Genomic DNA, 17,407 nt, shown 5'->3' on the forward strand with positions numbered 1-17,407 from the left:
AGGTTTAGTGTCTTCCCCAGATTTCTAAGAATTCCTGACGTGAAGTAGGATGTTTAAGTTTTCCTATCATTGCTCACCCAAAATTCTTGTTCACCATGTAATCTTCAGTACTCATGAGGCACTTAGGGGGTTTTCTTTTCAAGGTTCTTTTGATTTTATCTGTGCTGGAAAAGTAAAATTATTATGAGTGTGTTCTGCGTCAGTTTTGACAAAAAGTCTGGGATTCTGAAAAGTAATCACAGGGCAGGCAACAACTTCAAGCTGAATTTTGGACGTCAGTGTTCTCAAAGTTCCTTTGCTCTTTTTTACTTTATGGAATCCACTACTTACTGTGTTCCAAACTTCCAGCCATATTATAGGATTAAGTTAATTCCATATGTTAATCAGCAGCTGGTTTTTTTTTTTTTTTTTTTTTTTTTGTGCTAGGGATTGAATATGCTAGAACTGTATAGCTGAGCCACACTCCCGTCCCCCTCTACTTTTCTATAAGACATCATATTAGTATTTCCTTCAAGTCTGGAGCAAATTAGCAACATTCACAATTTGAGGAGAGGTTTATTTTGGCTCATGGTTTTAAAGGGGTTAGTTGCTGATCAGCTGGCCCTAAAATGGCCGTGTAGAAGGGGCTGAGGGAAAACTGTTGAATCTGTGGCATCCAGGGAGTAAAGAGAAAGATCCAGAGAGGGTATACAGTATACGGTTGGAAGGCATGCCCCAGGGACCTGCCTTCTCCAGCTGGGCTCCACCTTCTCCCAGCACATTCCACTGATGAGCCTAGTGTCTTCATGATCCAGTCACTTCTGCAGGTCCCACCTCTGAGCACGTGAGACCTCTGGGGACATTTCAGATCTAAGTCATAATAGAAGTGCTTGGGATTTTGTCTCTAAATTGTGGACCTTTCTTTTAGAGTCAGAGGGGCATAGTAGGTGTTTTTGTGAAGAAAGGAACTGTCTACTTGATCCAACTTTAGCCATAGTAAAAGTTAAAAGTTTTTTTTTTTTTTTTTGGTACCTGTGATCGTACTCATGACCTGGCGATTGCCAGGCAGGTGTTTATGCCACTGAGCTAAAAATCCCTGGCCCTTTTGTTTGTTTCTTATCGAAGCACAAAGCTTTCCTTCCTCTTAAGAGACTTAAGTCTTTGCAAGCAGAAAGAGGCAATAGAATATTGATATTTTCAGTTATCCGTTGTAACCCTAAGGGTTGTTGCCCTCACTCTTTGTGTTTTAGGAGAAATGCTTCTTATGAAGCATTTTGTGCATAATTATTTTTGTAGTGATAGCTCCAGTAATTAAATTTGGCAGTCTTATTGGCTGGCATGGACTCTCAAAGGTCGTGCATATATAGCAAGAGAAAGGAGATTTGGAAACAATTTTAAAAATCTTTATCGAGAGAATTCACATACCATAAAATTTGCCAATTTAAAATGTAAATTTAAGAGGCTTTTAGTATGTTCACCCAATTGTATAACCATCATCACAGTCACAATTTAGAACATTTCACCATTCCCTGAAAGAACTTGGGACAGTCATTTTCCATTTCCCTTCTATTTTCTTGCCCTTGGCCTTGGTCTTTCTGTCTTTGTAGATTTGCTTTTTTGTGGACATTTCTCTGGTCTTTTGAGGCTGGTTTCTTTATCATAGTTTTTTTGTGGTTCGCCTGTGTTGTGGGCAAATACTTTCCATTTAATGAGTAGATCATGTTTTATTACCCATTCATCACTGATGGACATTTGAGTTATTTCCATTTTTTGATATGAATAGTGCTACTGTGAACATTATGTGTAAGTAGGTAAGTGTTGTGTGGATGTATTTTTGCATTTCTCCTGGGTACATGTTTAAGAATGAGATTGCTGGATCATATGATAGCTCTGTTTTACTCTTTTGTGGGGGACAGCCAGACTGTTTTCTAAAGCTGCTATGCATTCTCATCTGCAGTGCAGGAGTGTTCCCTGTTTGCCTGCATCTTCATTATGCCTCTCATTATCTGGCCATCGTAGGGGGTGCAAACTGATAGAGAGATGAGATTTTTTTTTTCGAAATAAAACTCAAGTTTGTTAAAATAGGTATGACTGCGAAATTTACTTTTTCTGTGTTATATCAGTGTATTTGTACAAAAAAGATAATGCTAGATATGACAGATAAGGCTTTGAAAGCATAGCATACAAAATGAAGCGTCTTAATTAAAAGCCCTTCATACCAACAGCAACAAAAACAAAAAATGCCCGCCCAAAGGGGAGATTTTCTTTTCGTTTGTATGAAAGAAAACCATGCATTTTTAAAAGGTGAAACTTTAAGATAGTGTCAGCAGTACCCAGCCACAGCCAGCCAAAATTGACTGGGTACCTGCTAAATAAGAGAAGCCTGTGTTACATGGTGGTTTCTGTTGAAGGAGATTAAAATCTGGCGGGGCGTTAAGTGATCAAGGTTTAAAGCAAAAGCTGCCATTTAAGGCAGTGTGGTATCCCTGTGAGATGAAAGCAGGCTGTCTCAGGAGTGGACCCAGAGCCTCTCAACAGAAGGGAAGCTTTACACAGGACCACGAGTTGAAGGGGTTGAGGAGATGACTTTTTTTTCCCATTTATTTTTGTTTCAAGTGTTGAAATACTACTAACCAAGCTAACAATAGGTTTACCTGAAGGAGCTAACTGGTTCAAATTTATTTTAAGGATTAAGGGGAAAATTCAAATAAAAGGTACATTGAGAAAGAAAAGGGTAATAAGATCCTTTTAAAACTGTTTAAAAACTGTTATTACTTTGTAGTTTGCAGAGTGTATTTCAACCAGTTTGCTGTACTAGGAGGTTCTGCCTAAGACCTGCAAACCTCAAGTCATTCAAACACAGTACTTTTAAAATTACTTTTAAAACTTTTTAAAAAAGAGTTTTTTTTTATTTTATGGAAAAGTAAAACAATTTCATAACAAAGCAATAGAATAATAACAGTTAATACATTGCATGTTACCTTTAAAATATTTGCAAAATAGTACAAGACATGGGCATAAAAATTTAGCAGAAACCTTCCTGTTTAATGAACTAAGATGAGTTGCATTTTTCCCCTTTTCTCTGTCCTTTCCTCGTAAACTAAACCATAAAACAGCAGCTATAATATTAATGTTTTATTTTGAGATGCACTATACCTGAGAAATATTAGCTGGAGGATTAGTTTAAAATTGGTTCCTTTTTTTCTTTTTCAATTTAAGTTGGCTTCTCTAACCTGTTTTTATAATCTTTAGCTTTTTTAACCTTTTCCTTCACAAAACTTTCTTTTAGGCTACATGACTGCCTGAAGGAGAAGAACAATGTTATGCTGGGGATATTGGTCTCTGGGCCAGCCGGGTATTGGCACCCACCTGCGAGGGATTGTGGCCGAGCCACAGGCGTGTGGATTTGTGTCGGACAGAAGCGTCAAGGAGGTGGCCTGTGGAGGTGACCACTGTGTGTTTCTGCTGGAGGATGGGGAGGTTTACACATGCGGTTTGAACACCAAGGGCCAGCTGGGCCATGAGAGGGAAGGAAACCAGCCAGGTGAGCATGCTTTTGTGGGGAAATTGTGGGACGGGCACGTGAGGGCTGGTGGAAGGGTGCCTCTCAAGCGTTCATCCTTCAGGAAGGCTCTTGCTCTTTTGAGCAATCTGAGATTTGTCAGTGTTTGGAATCCTGTGTCTAGTTCAGTCCTTCTCATGGAAAAACAGACCTTTTCTTTTTCATCTTCATACATAGTATATGTAATATCACTTACCAGGGAAGGGAAGGTGACTAGTTAATTTTTTTCCCCTAGTAATTGAAAACTAAGTGTTGTGTAATAGTCCTCATAGCAGCAGCAGCTTTTCTCCCTAATAACCTCTCATGCCATTGTTTCTGCAGTGCAGTTTGTAAAACATTTGGTATTCAGCAGCATGCGGGGGCCTATGAGTAGAAAGATGAGTGATGTGCAGTGGTGAGGTGGCTCTGGGGACCTCCTCTGTGGCAAATGCTGTTGGGAAGTCTTGGTGCAGTAAGGCGGGGAATGTGCTGGTATGGAGCAGAAAGAAAGGGGTGTTGGTACTGGCCCTCGGGGTTCAGCAGGAAGAATAGGTAGGACTTTGCTGTGCATGTGTGTATGCATAAACGACTGTGACAGAAACACCAGCTTACTGCATGCTGAGTGTTTATGGATATGAGGGTGTAGTACTAGCTCACAGCATGTTGAGCAATGCACTGAGAGTGGTAATAGAGGATAATGGGAGAGATAAGGGGAAAGATAGGGGTTTATTTCCTTTCAGTATTAGTGCTTTTTTGCTGGGTGTGGTGGTGCACACCTGTAATCCAGCACTTTGGAGGCTGAGGCAAGAGGATCACTGTGAGTTTGAGACTGGCTTGGATTACACAGTGAGTTTATGGCCAGCCTAAACTATGCAGCAAGCCTTGTCTCAAGGAATAAAAACAAACAAAAAAGAGCTGATTTTCTTCTGTGACCCTGTTGCTCTTTTCTCTCATTTATTACTTAGCATAGTAAGTGAAAAGGGGCTGCAGTGTAAGTGTGGGAGGTGTGGTTTGTGGCTCCCACTTCTTTGCCTTGTGTCTCCAGGCTCCCCACCTGAGAGCCCACCAGGCTTCCTCATCGAGAGCAGTACCAGGTTTTCCTAGCCTGTGGGTTTTTTTGCTGGATTTCAGGGAAAGAGTTTGTAGAATCATCTAAGACCTGTACTTGTTTTTCGGAGAGGATAGGGATACTGAAGATTAAATCTAGGGCCTTGTGTGTGCTAGGCAAACACACAGCCCTTTTTATTTTATTTTGAGACAGGATCTTGCTAAATGGCTTACACTGCACTCCAAGTGTCAGTTCTTTTGCCTCAACCTCTTGAGGAGCTAGGATTAGAGGTGTGTACTAATGTGCCTGGCAGTCCTATACTACTGTGTGTACAGTACACCTAATACTACAGATTTCTGAGTGATTCTGATGTTTAAAAATAAAAATTCAGCTCTAAGTACCACTGGTTCATAAATCAAGAAGCCCTATTCATTATGTGTTTCACTAGTTAGTATAATACAGAAGTATAATACACAAGTTCTGTGAAGGTGGCAGGAAGAATTTTGACTTTTATAGATGGTATTCTTATTGGAAAAGATTAAAAACCCAAAGGTCATCTTCCCTTATTCCGTTGGAACTTAGGTCTCACAGTAAGCTCCTGAATGTGCTGATTCTGCGATAAGTATAGTGTTTAATCACTGCAGAAGGGTTTATGGCAGGTCAGACATCCACAACCTCTTCTGTCCTGGGGCAGTGTCCGTTCAAGCAGAATTTAGACATGTCAGGCCCACTTCTCTCCGCTGTTTCTTGACAGACCTGCACTCACGCTGGTTATAGCCTTTGAAGAGAAGATCTTGGGAACTGGGAGCTTTTTACACCCCTCCCGGGGTTAGCAAGTTTAGGGTAAACTCTGCAGTCTGCAGTGGGTATCCCACTGGCAACATCGCATTCTCTGTCCCCAAATGGGGATTATAATACTGTGGTTTCACTGGAGGAGGTAATCTGTGTGAATACTTATTACTCAGCGAGCGCACGCACACATGCACACACATGCCTTCTAATTTAGCCAGGGTGTCCAACCCTGTGCTGGTGCTCTGACTTTGGAATAAACCAGATTCTAGTGTGAATTACAAGATTTGAGAAATCTCTGTTGTTGGTTAAGCTTGTCTGTTAATTATAAACTCCAGAGCAGTTGTGGAATACTGCCTTCTTGAATGGAAAGATTATGTGGGTGTGTGCCTCCCCCTCTTTAACTTTTTCATTGCGAGGTATGTTCTAAATCTGGATGCCATTTCGGTTTATTTTTAATGAATGAGGAAGAAAGTATGAGCTTGCTTTTCTGTGTGTGACTTGTGGAGAACCCTGACCTAAGGAGCTGGTTTATAAGGCAAGTCAGTGGCAGATGACTGCCACCCTGCCCTGCCCAAGTCACCTCTGCTGCCATGAAGGGAGCTTTGTAGGCTTTGTTCTTCAAGAGGACATTTCTGCATTTACAACTTGACATCACCCAGGTCAATGCCTTTGAAATATGAAGAACTTAAAAAAGTGAATGTGTGACTATTTCCTGCAAGGCTTTGAGAATGCAAAGTGACTTCTGGTTAATCCTGTGGCACCTCACATCCACTGGCTTTAGACTGTTTTGCATACAAGTGAACAATTTAAGGATCTCCTCCTCCCCCATCCCCCTTGGGATGATGCCTTCTGGTCCACAGCCCTTCTATTGAGGGACCTCCTGCAGAGGAGGGGGGTTGTTTACCAAAAGTCTGGAAGGTGCATTTATTTGCCTTAAAACTATTTCCTTTTGCAATTCAGATTACTTTGTGAGTCACTGTCTGACCTTGCTGAGGGGAAGGAAGTTGGAAGAAGGTGGTGGTAGGAGAATCACCAAGATAAAGTCTTGTATTTAAACAGTGAGTTTTGAGTCTGCCCTGCCAGTTGACAAATTGGTTATTCTCTTTGTCTCCCACGGGCGCAGCTACAAGACCACATGGTTCATTTTTTGAACACAGTCTGTGGATATGAAAAGTGGAAGTATAAAGCACTGCAATGATTTTTAAAGGTTAAGTAGACCAATATCTGACAGTTTCCTGTTGCCAACGCTATCTGTGAGGCAACTGTTTTCCTCATTCATTTTTCTGCTTCTCACGTTAGGAATAGCTAGCTAGCTTTTATATTTATTTATTGGTACTTGGAACTGAACTCAGGGCCTTGCACTTGCCAGGCAGGTGCTGCATCATTGAGTTACATCCCTGACCCTAGTAATAGCTTTTGTACCCAGGCTTGTGTGTCTCTTTGTATGTTGGGAGGGGCTCCTCAAGGACCAGTCAGACACTGAAACTGATTATGTAGATTGCTCTTTAGTATTTCCTGTGTGTCTGGGAGCATTGGGCTGTAGCTTAGGTGTGTCCATGACTCATCCGTTTGTGCTAGGAATTCCCAGAAACATTTTCCTCTGTACATTAAAAGTCCAGATTCAGTGTCCAACTTAAAGTATTGAATTATAGCTCTTTTGTATATTCCTCTCCTGTGTAACTTTTCTCTCTGTCATTCTTACTCTTAAATTCCAATGTCAGTCTCATCTCCTCGCCTCCAATTGGAGACAGTTCCAGTGACTAGAAGCATTATAGTGTTATTTCCAATTTCCTTATGTTTTTGCCCATGAATTCATGTATAATTTTGTAAGACAAGAGTTTTAGAGCTGGTATCATACAAAGATTTGTGTGTTTCCACTGTTTCTAATAAAGCAAGCAAACAAAAGATGTTTTTCTCTAAAAATTTTTTTGTAGAGATTTATAATTGAGCATTAAGTAAATTTTGAAATCTTTTATTAAGATGAAATAGAGACTGGTCATTGAATTCAAAAGTTTACCTCAGTTTACTATGTCTCATTCCATCAGACTGTGTGGTAAACACTACTTTTCAGCTAAATGGACAGTTTTCCTTTTCCCCTCTGCATACTCTGATTTCCAATATTAGCATTTTAGTGTCAGTTAATCTTTGTGCTACTAGGAATGTCTGAATTTATGTAAGTGACTGCTAACCTTTCCATTTTGGGCAGGCAAGAACTGTGATGGGTGCAGTTAATTTAATCTTACTTGCTTCTGCTAAATTTAAAAAATTCTTGGGTACCTATTAAAGGAACCTTCATTATAGCAAACCCCAAAGGTAACAATTTTTAAACAAGCTTTAATATTTCCATACAACCCTGTTTGATTTGTATCTATGATTGGTTCTTTTTACTTCCATCTGAGTTAGTTTTTCTCTTTCTTGCAGGTAATTTAATCCAATCCGCTCACATTTTTTATTCCATCTAAGTATTTCCATAATGTTCATCACCATATGTAACAGCTCTCCTGCTGTTTGATAAATGAGGTTTGTAAAGTGGAACATTCAAAAGCCTCAATTCCCAAAACTGAGGTTGCTGCCAATGCTGATAGAAGTAATGCTTTCAACTAGCTTATCAGGTTTCTCTCAGGCATCTGAAAGACACAGTAACCCTCGTTTCCATCAGCCTTGCTTAAAAAAAAGCAAACTCGCTGAACAGAAAGGAAATAGAAGAAATCCTGTAATGACTTCCTGTTATTAAAGTGCATGTTTCGAAGGGTATGACTGATATAAAAGGTAGAGGGTTCCTTGGGAAATGTTCAGATCTCAACCTTGGTGCTTGCTAGGGCCCCTTTGCTCCCCTTTGGGAGTTAGGTGGTCCCCGAGGTGCACAGCTCTTCAGAGGATGGTGATAACAGCGGTAATCAAACCCAGTGGGATGTGTCGCCTTCTTTGGTAACAGGGTAGACAGCCATATGGCTCAGAGGTCTAACATCACTTACTTTCTAATGTGTTTAATAGGAAGTTACCTTTTTTAGTCAGTGGTACTACAGCTATTTTCTTTAGGCACATGTGGGTGTTTTAGAAAATGTAATGATCATACTCATAAATGTGAGGTATTATTTATGACATAAACATTTGCAGTATTACTTTTTTTGTTTGTTTGTTTTTGGTGGTACTAAACATTGCACCCAGAGTCTCAAGAATGTAAGGTAAGATCTCTCACTGAGCCGCACCCCAGCCCCATCCCTCAGCATTGCTTTTAAGTAGTCAACACAGTGGCTTGTTTCTTGATGAAACAAGAGGCTCATTTCATTTGTTAAGGTGAAAGTGGTTATACATATCATAAGCTTCGTTTATCTTTTATGAAGTTAGCTTTTTAAAGCTGACTAGTCCTCATGGTAGCTCTATAAAGTAGGTCAGTATTATTCAAGGTTCATGTAAAGGAGGAAAGAAAAGGGAGTTGAATTTGAGTCCTGCTTGGGTATTGACAGTTTGGTTTTAATTCTAAGATGGTTTATAATAATTGTAAAATTTTGTCCATGGGCATGTTTTTGACCTCAGGCTGATTGGGAGACCTGAGAGTATATTGTTCTTAAACTTTTTCTTGTGTACATTAATTTCTATTCAGTCTTTTTCTTTTTTATCGGTACCGGGAATCAAACTCAGGACCACACACTTGCAAGGCAGGTGCTTATACTGCTCATCTAAATCCCTAGCCCCTCTATTCAGTCCTTATGCAGTAAACAAAAAGAATGTCAGTGAGCTTGGCCTCCAAGAAGTGTGGTTTTACTTTTTAACTTGCTGGTTTAATACCAAATGTGATGAGGGTATTGGAACCAAAGCAGTGAGAATCAGTTACCTCTTTATCTTTAGCATCATTTCACGGCTGTTTTCAGCCTGCTTTTACATGCTCTTTGGAACTTTAGATAATTGAGGACAAGTATGAGTGATAATTCACATTTCATACTGATATTTGTAAAATTTGCCTCTTGTTAGTTCCTTTATTTTCTTGAATTATCTGCACATTGATTGAGCAGAACCTTACTGAGTAGATTGCTAGACTCCTCATTTGTTCTAGAGCTGTTGAATTTGTCCATTGCTGCCCTTTGGGAATTTATAGACTAGGTGGGGATATAAAATACATCTGTAAAGCATATATAATACAGTTCACCATGTGTCAAAAAAGTGATAAAAGATAAAAGAAATGTGTTAAACAAAGTTGCCTTTCAGTGGAGAGTTAGGTCTAAGACAGGCCACTGACAGTGTTCTGTTTTCATTTTGAGCAAATGTCATTCTTTATACCTACACACATAGAAAGTTCACGTGAGCTTATATGAGAGTGAACTCTGGCATCTCAAGATAATTGGCAGTTTTGATGATGATTTCAGTGGAACCAGAGTGTTCTGTAATTTTAGTAAATCTACCGTTTTCTGTATTTTTGTGTTACAATGGCAGTTTTCTGGTTTGGGGATTTTGAGAATTTCTCTTTGGTCTAGGCTGATGATCTGTGATCTCAATAGATCTAGAAGAGGTAGAATGTTTCTTACTTTATCTGCCTGAATATGGTGTATCTAGTCAGCTGGTATTTTGTAGCTCCTTGGAATTATTTGTAAGCCTTTCTGAGTAAATGCTCTAGCATGTAATGCATTCTAGCATATAATGATGAAATCTTTGATAACTCTACCGTGGATGTACTATCATATCCTTGCAGACTTCAGATCATTTTTTTTCATTCATTACTAAAATGTTTTGAAATTTCTACAGGTAGTGTATGATTTATAGCAGCTGTATTAGTTTTTGTTTGTTTGGTTTTGTGGTAGTAAAGACTGAACACAGAGCCTCACATATGCTAGGCAACTGCTGTAAGTCTGGGCTGATTCAGCACCTCTATTTTTATTTTTTGGTACTAGGAATCAAATTCAGGACCTTGCGTTTGCTAGGCAGGCACTTGTGCCACTGAGCTGTATCTCTGGCCCCTTGAGACAGGGTCTTGCTATTAAGCCTGGGAAACTTGATTCTTCAGCCTCATCCTGTTAAGTACCTGGGATTATAGGCATGCACACCACACGCGGCTATCCTACTCAGTTTTGGGTTGCTATGACAGAAGTACTTGAGTCTAGGTAACTTATAAAGAGGCTTATTTGATCAAGACTGGAGCATCAGAGAGAACACTCTTGGGAACTTTAAGCAGAGAAATGGAAAGGGACCAGGGCATGTCCAGAGGGGGTCAAGAACATAGGGTGACCTCACTTTGTTTTTTTTTTTTTTTTTTTTTTATTTTATTTAAAAGGAAAAAGAGAAAAACACAAAACAAAACAAAGCGGTGTAAGGGTACACGTAATACAGAACTACAAAAAAAAAAAAACCAGTAAGAAATCACCTGTTAATAGATTACATATTATCATCTTGAAAATAGTTGCTCATATCACAGTATCAAAGAATACAAGGTAGACATTCAAACAGGGAGACTGCAAACAGCTGTGTTCAATGATCCAAAAACATTGATATAGTCAGCTATTTAACACCCCTGAACATACTTGCTGTTATATCCGTTAGAGCTCTTTTTATTTTTTTTTCCCTCTCGTTTTTACAACAAAATTTACGCATTTTGGATTTTATTACTCCTTAGTGCTTATTACTTTTCTTGGTGGGGAGAGAATACAGTCAAATATGGCAAAACAAAGCTGTCAGTCAAAACCAAGGATAGACATAGCACATGGTGTAGAACAGAGTACAAGGTTATCAACAATGGTTATCAACATTGTCTCTTGTTTCTTTAAAAAGAATTGTCTATCTCATTAGATATTATAAAGTTGGACAAAACAGTAGAGAACTAGACCAATAAAACTTAGGCATTGTAAACATTACAGGACTTCCAAAGGAGACAATAGTCAAACCAGAATGGGCATCTTAGTGAATCTTATTGCCTTCAAAGTAGTTGCCTATACCCTCAAACTTGATACTATCATACAGAATGGAACAGAGTCTAATCAGTCAAAACAAGATCATGGGAGTATTACAGGACTTCAAAACAAGTTAATAGGAAATCAAAAAGAGTTACTATATATATATCCTAATTTTTAAAATTTTTTCCCTTAAGTAAGACAAACATAAGAAATGACTAAATAATTTTTTTTTAAAAGAATAAGGGGGAGATTGAGATAAAACAGGATATAACAATATAACAATAGAGGTCAAGCATGACTGTTTCAGCAACCTAGTACTTCACCACCATATAACCCGACTTAATAGTAGTTACCATAGTGTATGTCTTTTTCCTTGAAATATTTGGATAAAACTTCATATACTCTAGCTTCAAATATTTCCATATCAAGAAGCCCAGAATAAAGCCTTTCTAATTAATGAGTGAAAACTTTATAAGGCTTCAAGGCCACCTAATGGGGAATCATGATTACCACATATTTTTATATATTTGAATCATTACTTACATTAGGGAAACTATTCGGTATTCACACATGCGAGATTGATTTATTTCACTTATGAGTATGGTCTCAAGCTGCGCCCATTTATTGATAAATATCTCAATGTGATCCTTCTTTATAGCTGAATAATACTCCATTGTATAGAAATACCACAACTTTTTTATCCATTCCTCAATTGATGGACACTTGGGTTGTTTCCAAGATCTGGTGATTACAAATTGTGCTGCTATAAACATAGGTGCACATATATCACTGTGGTATGATGCTTTCAGTTCTTCTGGGAATATGCCTAGAAGTGGAATAGCTGGAATAAATGGGATTTCCAATCCCAACTTTTTGAGAAACCTCCAGACAGACCTCCACAAAGGCTGTACCAGTCTACACTCCCACCAACAGTGCAGGAGAGTTCCTTTTTCCCCACAGCCTCTCCAGCATTTGTTGTTGTTGGTTTTCTTGATCCTGGCCATTCTTTCAGGAGTGAGATGGTATCTCAGTGTGGTTTTAATTTGCATTTCTCTAATGACCAATGATGATGAACATTTTTTCATGTATTTATTTGTCATTTGCATTTCTTCATCTGAGAGTTGCGTATTCATCTCAGATGCCCATTTTTGGATTGGATCTTTGAATTTTAGAGGTCTGAGTTTTGGTGACCTCACTTTGTAACAGTTCTGAGAACTAACTACTGTGAGACCTATTCCACTCCCCAAGACTGATGGTAACCCATCTGGGTGTAGTCCCCCTGCGCTAATTAACGCCTACTGGTTGTCACCTTTTATAGATTCTTCCACCACAACGCAGCTACAATGGAGGCCAAACTTCCAGCACATGAATCTTTGGGAGACACATCCAAACTATAAAAACAACTGAATCATTGCTTTTAAAATAGTTTTATTTTAGAGGCAACAGTGAATATGAGCATGGATTCTGGAGCTAGAGAACCTGGAATTAGAATGCTGGTTGTGCCTGTCAGTAGCTGTGTGGCTCAGGGAAAATTGTTTAACCTCTCTATGCCTTAGTTTTCTTCCTTGTGAAACGTGGAGAATAGCATATACTTACAGTATTGGGGTTGTGAAGATTTAATAAGTTCTGTGTCAGATGTTTGGAATCGTGTGGGACCTATGTTTGTGATGCAGTTAGTGCTGGCTGTTACCATTTATAGTAGGAGTAGTGATTTGTGTTAATACTTTCCATTACAACCTTTTGATCCTGTTATTACAGTATGATAAATTAATTCATTACAGATGTGCACACGTGTGGTGTGTGTGCGTATATATATATATATATATAATTGTGTTGATCTATGTTACAGTTTCTCTTAGTGCTATAGGATCTGATGAACATTCAAAGAAGGGAAATGTTGTAAGCTAGGATTGTTAAGGGAGAGATCCCACATATTTGTTCATTTAAAAAAATTTTTTTTCTTTTTTTTTTTGTGGTATCAGGGATCGAACTCACAACTTCAACCTTGCCAGGCAGGTGCTTATGCCACTGAGCTAAATCCCCAGGCCCTCATTTAAAAAATTTTAAGGATAGTCTATTGTCCGTACTTTGTTTGTTTTTTAGGCAGAGTCTTGCCATGCAGTACAGGCTGGCCTCAGATTCACTATATAGCCTAGACTGAACGGGAACTCACAGTGATCCTCCTGCCTCAGCCTCCCAAGTGCTGAAATTACAGGTGTGCACCACCTGGCTGCTTCCTTCATTCTTGTATGAGATTATAAAGATAAGGTATGCTTCCGCTGTTGTGGACATTATGGCACACCAGGAAGTACTTTGTGGTGCTTCTAGAAGTTCTAAGGTATTTTGGCAGTGACTAGACAGGCATTACCAACTTTTTGTAGGTTTAGAAAGTGGAGCACAACCCCCAATTCTGAGCCCAACTCCGAATTCTGTTGCTGTAAGATTCCAGGTAACTTTGATGGGTAGAATCTTTGGACGGTGATATGAATGACCGGAAAGATCTGTTCAATACAATTGCATAAGAAAAGGTCACTGGATGGGATGTGAACCTGATTCTTCTGCTTTTAATGGGCATGTGACAGGATGCTTTTAGCTTCAAGTAATAATATCAGATTGACAGTGTCATGAACAATGATATTATCTTGCCTAGGAAAAGAGTATTTGCAGGATTGGTTAAATTGGTAACATGCTGGCAGTTTCAAGCACACAGGTATTTCTTGTTTTTCTGTTCTGGGACTAGAATTTTACAGTGATACAGGGATTTATTCTCCTTGCTAGTTTGGTAGCTCACTCATGTAATTGCAAGATTTTCTGGGCTCCATTTAAGGCTTGTGTTACTTGTCAGAGTGCTTTAACCAGCAAGAGTCAGCCTTGCCACTATGCTGAGTTTTTTGGGTCCCAGAATTGGCTTGTTACGTTGAAAGTTCTACTATTTTGTCCCTTGTGATTTGTTCTTTAATACTGTTACACTGTCAAAATGTGAACATTTTCAATGACTTACAGGCTCTCAACAAGAAATATGCTCCACCTTATTATGATGCAGGAATCAGAGCACTTTACCTGGGGTCTAGTCGCAATGGCATCTTAATCTGTTGATTCTTTTTTTTTTTTTTTAAATTTTTTTTTTTGTCTTTTTCCTTTTTATCGGTACCAGGGATCGAACTCACGACTGCCTGCTTGCAAGGCAGGCGCTTATGCCGCTGAGCTAAATCCCCAGCCCAATCTGTTGATTCTTTAGGAGTGGCTGATACTGCCACAAGTAAGTCTTCATCCTCTCTTCTTTCTCCTTGCATAGTCATACTTAGTTTGCAGACAAGTCTTACTAATTAGAAAGTCGTTCTTAAAAAACAGATTTCTAGAAAATCAGTTTACTTTCTCATGTGAAAAGAATTTTTTGTTTATGTATTTGAAACTAGCCAAGTGCCACATGCCCTATGCTGATCATTATGAGATTAAATAGATTGTGTTGGCTGAGGCAGCAGGTTCTGTGTTCTGTCTATACACAAAAGCTGTTTGCATACAAAGTCAAAAGAAGGAGTTAAGAAGGTGGATTCTGGTATGCCCTTTGGCTGCAATTCTTCTGGTTTTCCTCAAGGAGGTGGAGGCCTCAGGCTGGCAGTGAACACTGGCTTTTTTGCAGGCCCCGCTGAGAACAAATTGGAAAAAAAGAAATAGGGAGCTCGCAGTCCTATTGAGCTCTTCAGGGGTAACAGGCTAAATTCTGTTTTTCCTTTGTATGTAGGGGATAAGGCTGAATTAATGAGATAGCATTACAGAGATACTTCAGGTCAGGTTAGCTGTGAATGAGAAGTTGGAAGTTTTTTGCAGTATTATTATAAGGGCTACCCATGCTTCACCCATCTTTTTGTTCTTCATTCTACCCTGAGCATAACCTTTGCAGTGGAAAAGCATTGTTGAACACCTTCAGTAATTGCAATATGGAATATTAGTGGTGAAAAACATACAATCATTATGGCTGTTACACATTCTCTTATTCATCACTGAGAGTATAATTCATGTTGGCTAGGTATCTGTATCTTAAATGTCTGCTACCTTGTAATATAGAGAGGCTCTCAGTTTTGGTCAACATTTTGTAAATAACTGTTATTTCTGAGCTGATTGTATGTGATTATGAGTGGGGAAGGATAAGCCAGTATTCCGAGAATAATGAAAATTACCCTTTACAACCACCATCAAGGAACAGTGAATGGAGGGTGTTATGATTTGTTTCGTTAAATAATTCATTTTTAAACTCATCTATGAGGCTCTGGAGATATCGCTTTATGTCTATTGGTGCCATGTCTGATATTGCATGTTTTTTGTCTTCCTTTGCGTTTCTTTTTCCTGAATCAGTGTTCTCAGGATTGGGGACTGAGGACCCTTTCTTGTTGCTTCCTCTTCCCATACTTTATGTTCCTTCCATACAAGTGAATGTAGGAGGCCCAATTTTTTTCTCTTTTTTGGTTACAGTTTTTTTTGAATTGCGCCGGCTATGTGTTCCCGCCCACTGCAGTGTGCTAGGGAGACAGACCTGGGCAGCCTCTGCTGGGCCCGCCCCTCCAGGTCAACCTACCGAAGGCTTCACCGCTAGGGTGCACCTTCAGGTACTGGGACCTAGTTTGGGCTAGCCTACTGGGTCTTAGTCAGCGGTGTCACGCAGGCCAGGTATTCCCCACCAATCCTGCTTGAGAGGGGACTATGTGCCTAATGTCTGCCCGGTCCCAGTATGTCCTTTGCTGGAGCCTCCTACTCTATGAAAGGGTCCCCTTTCCACTCACTCACTGCAAGTTGATGTAGGGCTCCCTGCTAGTCCTGCTCTCAACTCCGTTTGCAGATTCCTGCTCTCAGAGCTTTCGCGTGTCTCTCTCCCTGCAGATTTGGACGCAGCAGCGACAGCAGGAAATTCAAATTGGCTTCCAGTGGCGTGGATCCTAGCTTCCCGTACTGAGATTTTATCTGTTCCTTTTATAGCACCAAGATTGGATTTCCAGTTGGTTTCTCTTAGCTTAGTTCATTCCTGGGTCAGCAGGGTGTATCTCCCCTTGCTTAGGACTCCTTGTACCACACCATTCCTGGATTTTAAGCGGGGTATCTCAGAGAGCCTCCATAGTTGCTGCTATCTGTCCGCCATGTTCTTCTGGAAGTCTGGGTGTTATGATTTGTACATGGATGTCCCTCCAAACCCTCTTGTGGCTGCGGGGGAGGGGAGGGCTTTTAAAGATGGCTAAAACTAAGAATTTGTTCAGTGCTGGGGTCGGTGGTGTGAGTGCTAAACTTGCCTGGGGCGGGTAACCTGCATACAATATAAAGGTGGGAAAGAGGTGTGCTCCTCCCTTTTGCCCTTTAACTCTTGTTGCTTTTGGTATCTCCTGCAGCTGCCATAAATGATTGCCCCTCAGCTACACCACCCTGCCTTGGATCTAGCTGAGTATGGACCGAAACCTCTATAATCTAAGCTAATAAACCTTTCCTTCCTTCATCAGGTATTTTGTTTCAGCAACAAGAGAAAAGTAACCAAGACAGAGGGAAAGTGCTGGTGTGTTTCACTCAAAGTTAGGCCAGGCCACTGGATCTGCATACCTTTTTTTTTTTTACTTCTTTTATGAGGCAAAGAAAAAGAATGCTTATTTCATCTCTTCACTGTCTTCCCTTGGTTGTCACTTTATGAATTGTTGTACTTCTTGGATTTAGATACTTTGGATCAGAAAATAACTGACACTCTTTCCAGATTTGTCCACAGTTAAAATGAACTGTCAGCTTTTGCAGGTCATGGCAGTCATATCTGTCCCAGCAGAACACAGGTGTCTGTGGACCTTCTTATGATTACACTGTGGGCAAAGTAACAAACTTTGTGAAAGGAGAGATTGGAGGGAGCCAGAGAGTTCAAAATGACATTAATACTTTTTTGTTTTTCGTTTATCTGCTCTGTGTTTCTTCCTCTGGGCTGCTCTTTGTTGAGTATAGCCAAGGAAGAAGAGGCTTTGCTTCAGTTTCCTTTCACTTTCACTGTTGTTTCTTTTCGCCTAGTGTATCTTGACTCTGACCTTTTAAAGTCACTGCTCTGTATCATTTGCATCTACTTATTTTTTTGTCCCTTTGGGCCTGGGATTGAATCAGGGCTTCCATGCTGAGCTACACCCCCCCAATGCTTTTTTTTTTTTAAAC

At 39.8% G+C, this 17,407-nt stretch overlaps 1 protein-coding gene across 6 annotated transcripts in view; it reads left to right on the forward strand.

Moving 5' to 3' along the window:
* Window positions 1-17,407, forward strand: part of Herc3 (HECT and RLD domain containing E3 ubiquitin protein ligase 3) — a 136,360-nt gene that overhangs the window by 10,116 nt on the left and 108,837 nt on the right. For 5 of the 6 annotated variants that reach the window (XM_063247266.1, XM_063247268.1, XM_063247269.1 and 2 more), the window contains exon 3: window positions 3,269-3,523. In XM_063247266.1, the coding sequence (XP_063103336.1) occupies window positions 3,298-3,523 (226 nt within the window). In that variant the 5' untranslated portion in view covers window positions 3,269-3,297. Of the gene's footprint in view, window positions 1-2,514; window positions 2,694-3,268; window positions 3,524-17,407 lie in introns of those variants that run through there. The other variant, XM_063247267.1, reaches the window with a different exon arrangement.

This window comes from Cavia porcellus, unplaced genomic scaffold, assembly GCF_034190915.1.
Source record: "Cavia porcellus strain 051 isolate PalLab524CR breed Dunkin Hartley unplaced genomic scaffold, mCavPor4.1 scaffold_4, whole genome shotgun sequence".
NCBI classification, from domain to species: domain Eukaryota; kingdom Metazoa; phylum Chordata; class Mammalia; order Rodentia; family Caviidae; genus Cavia; species Cavia porcellus.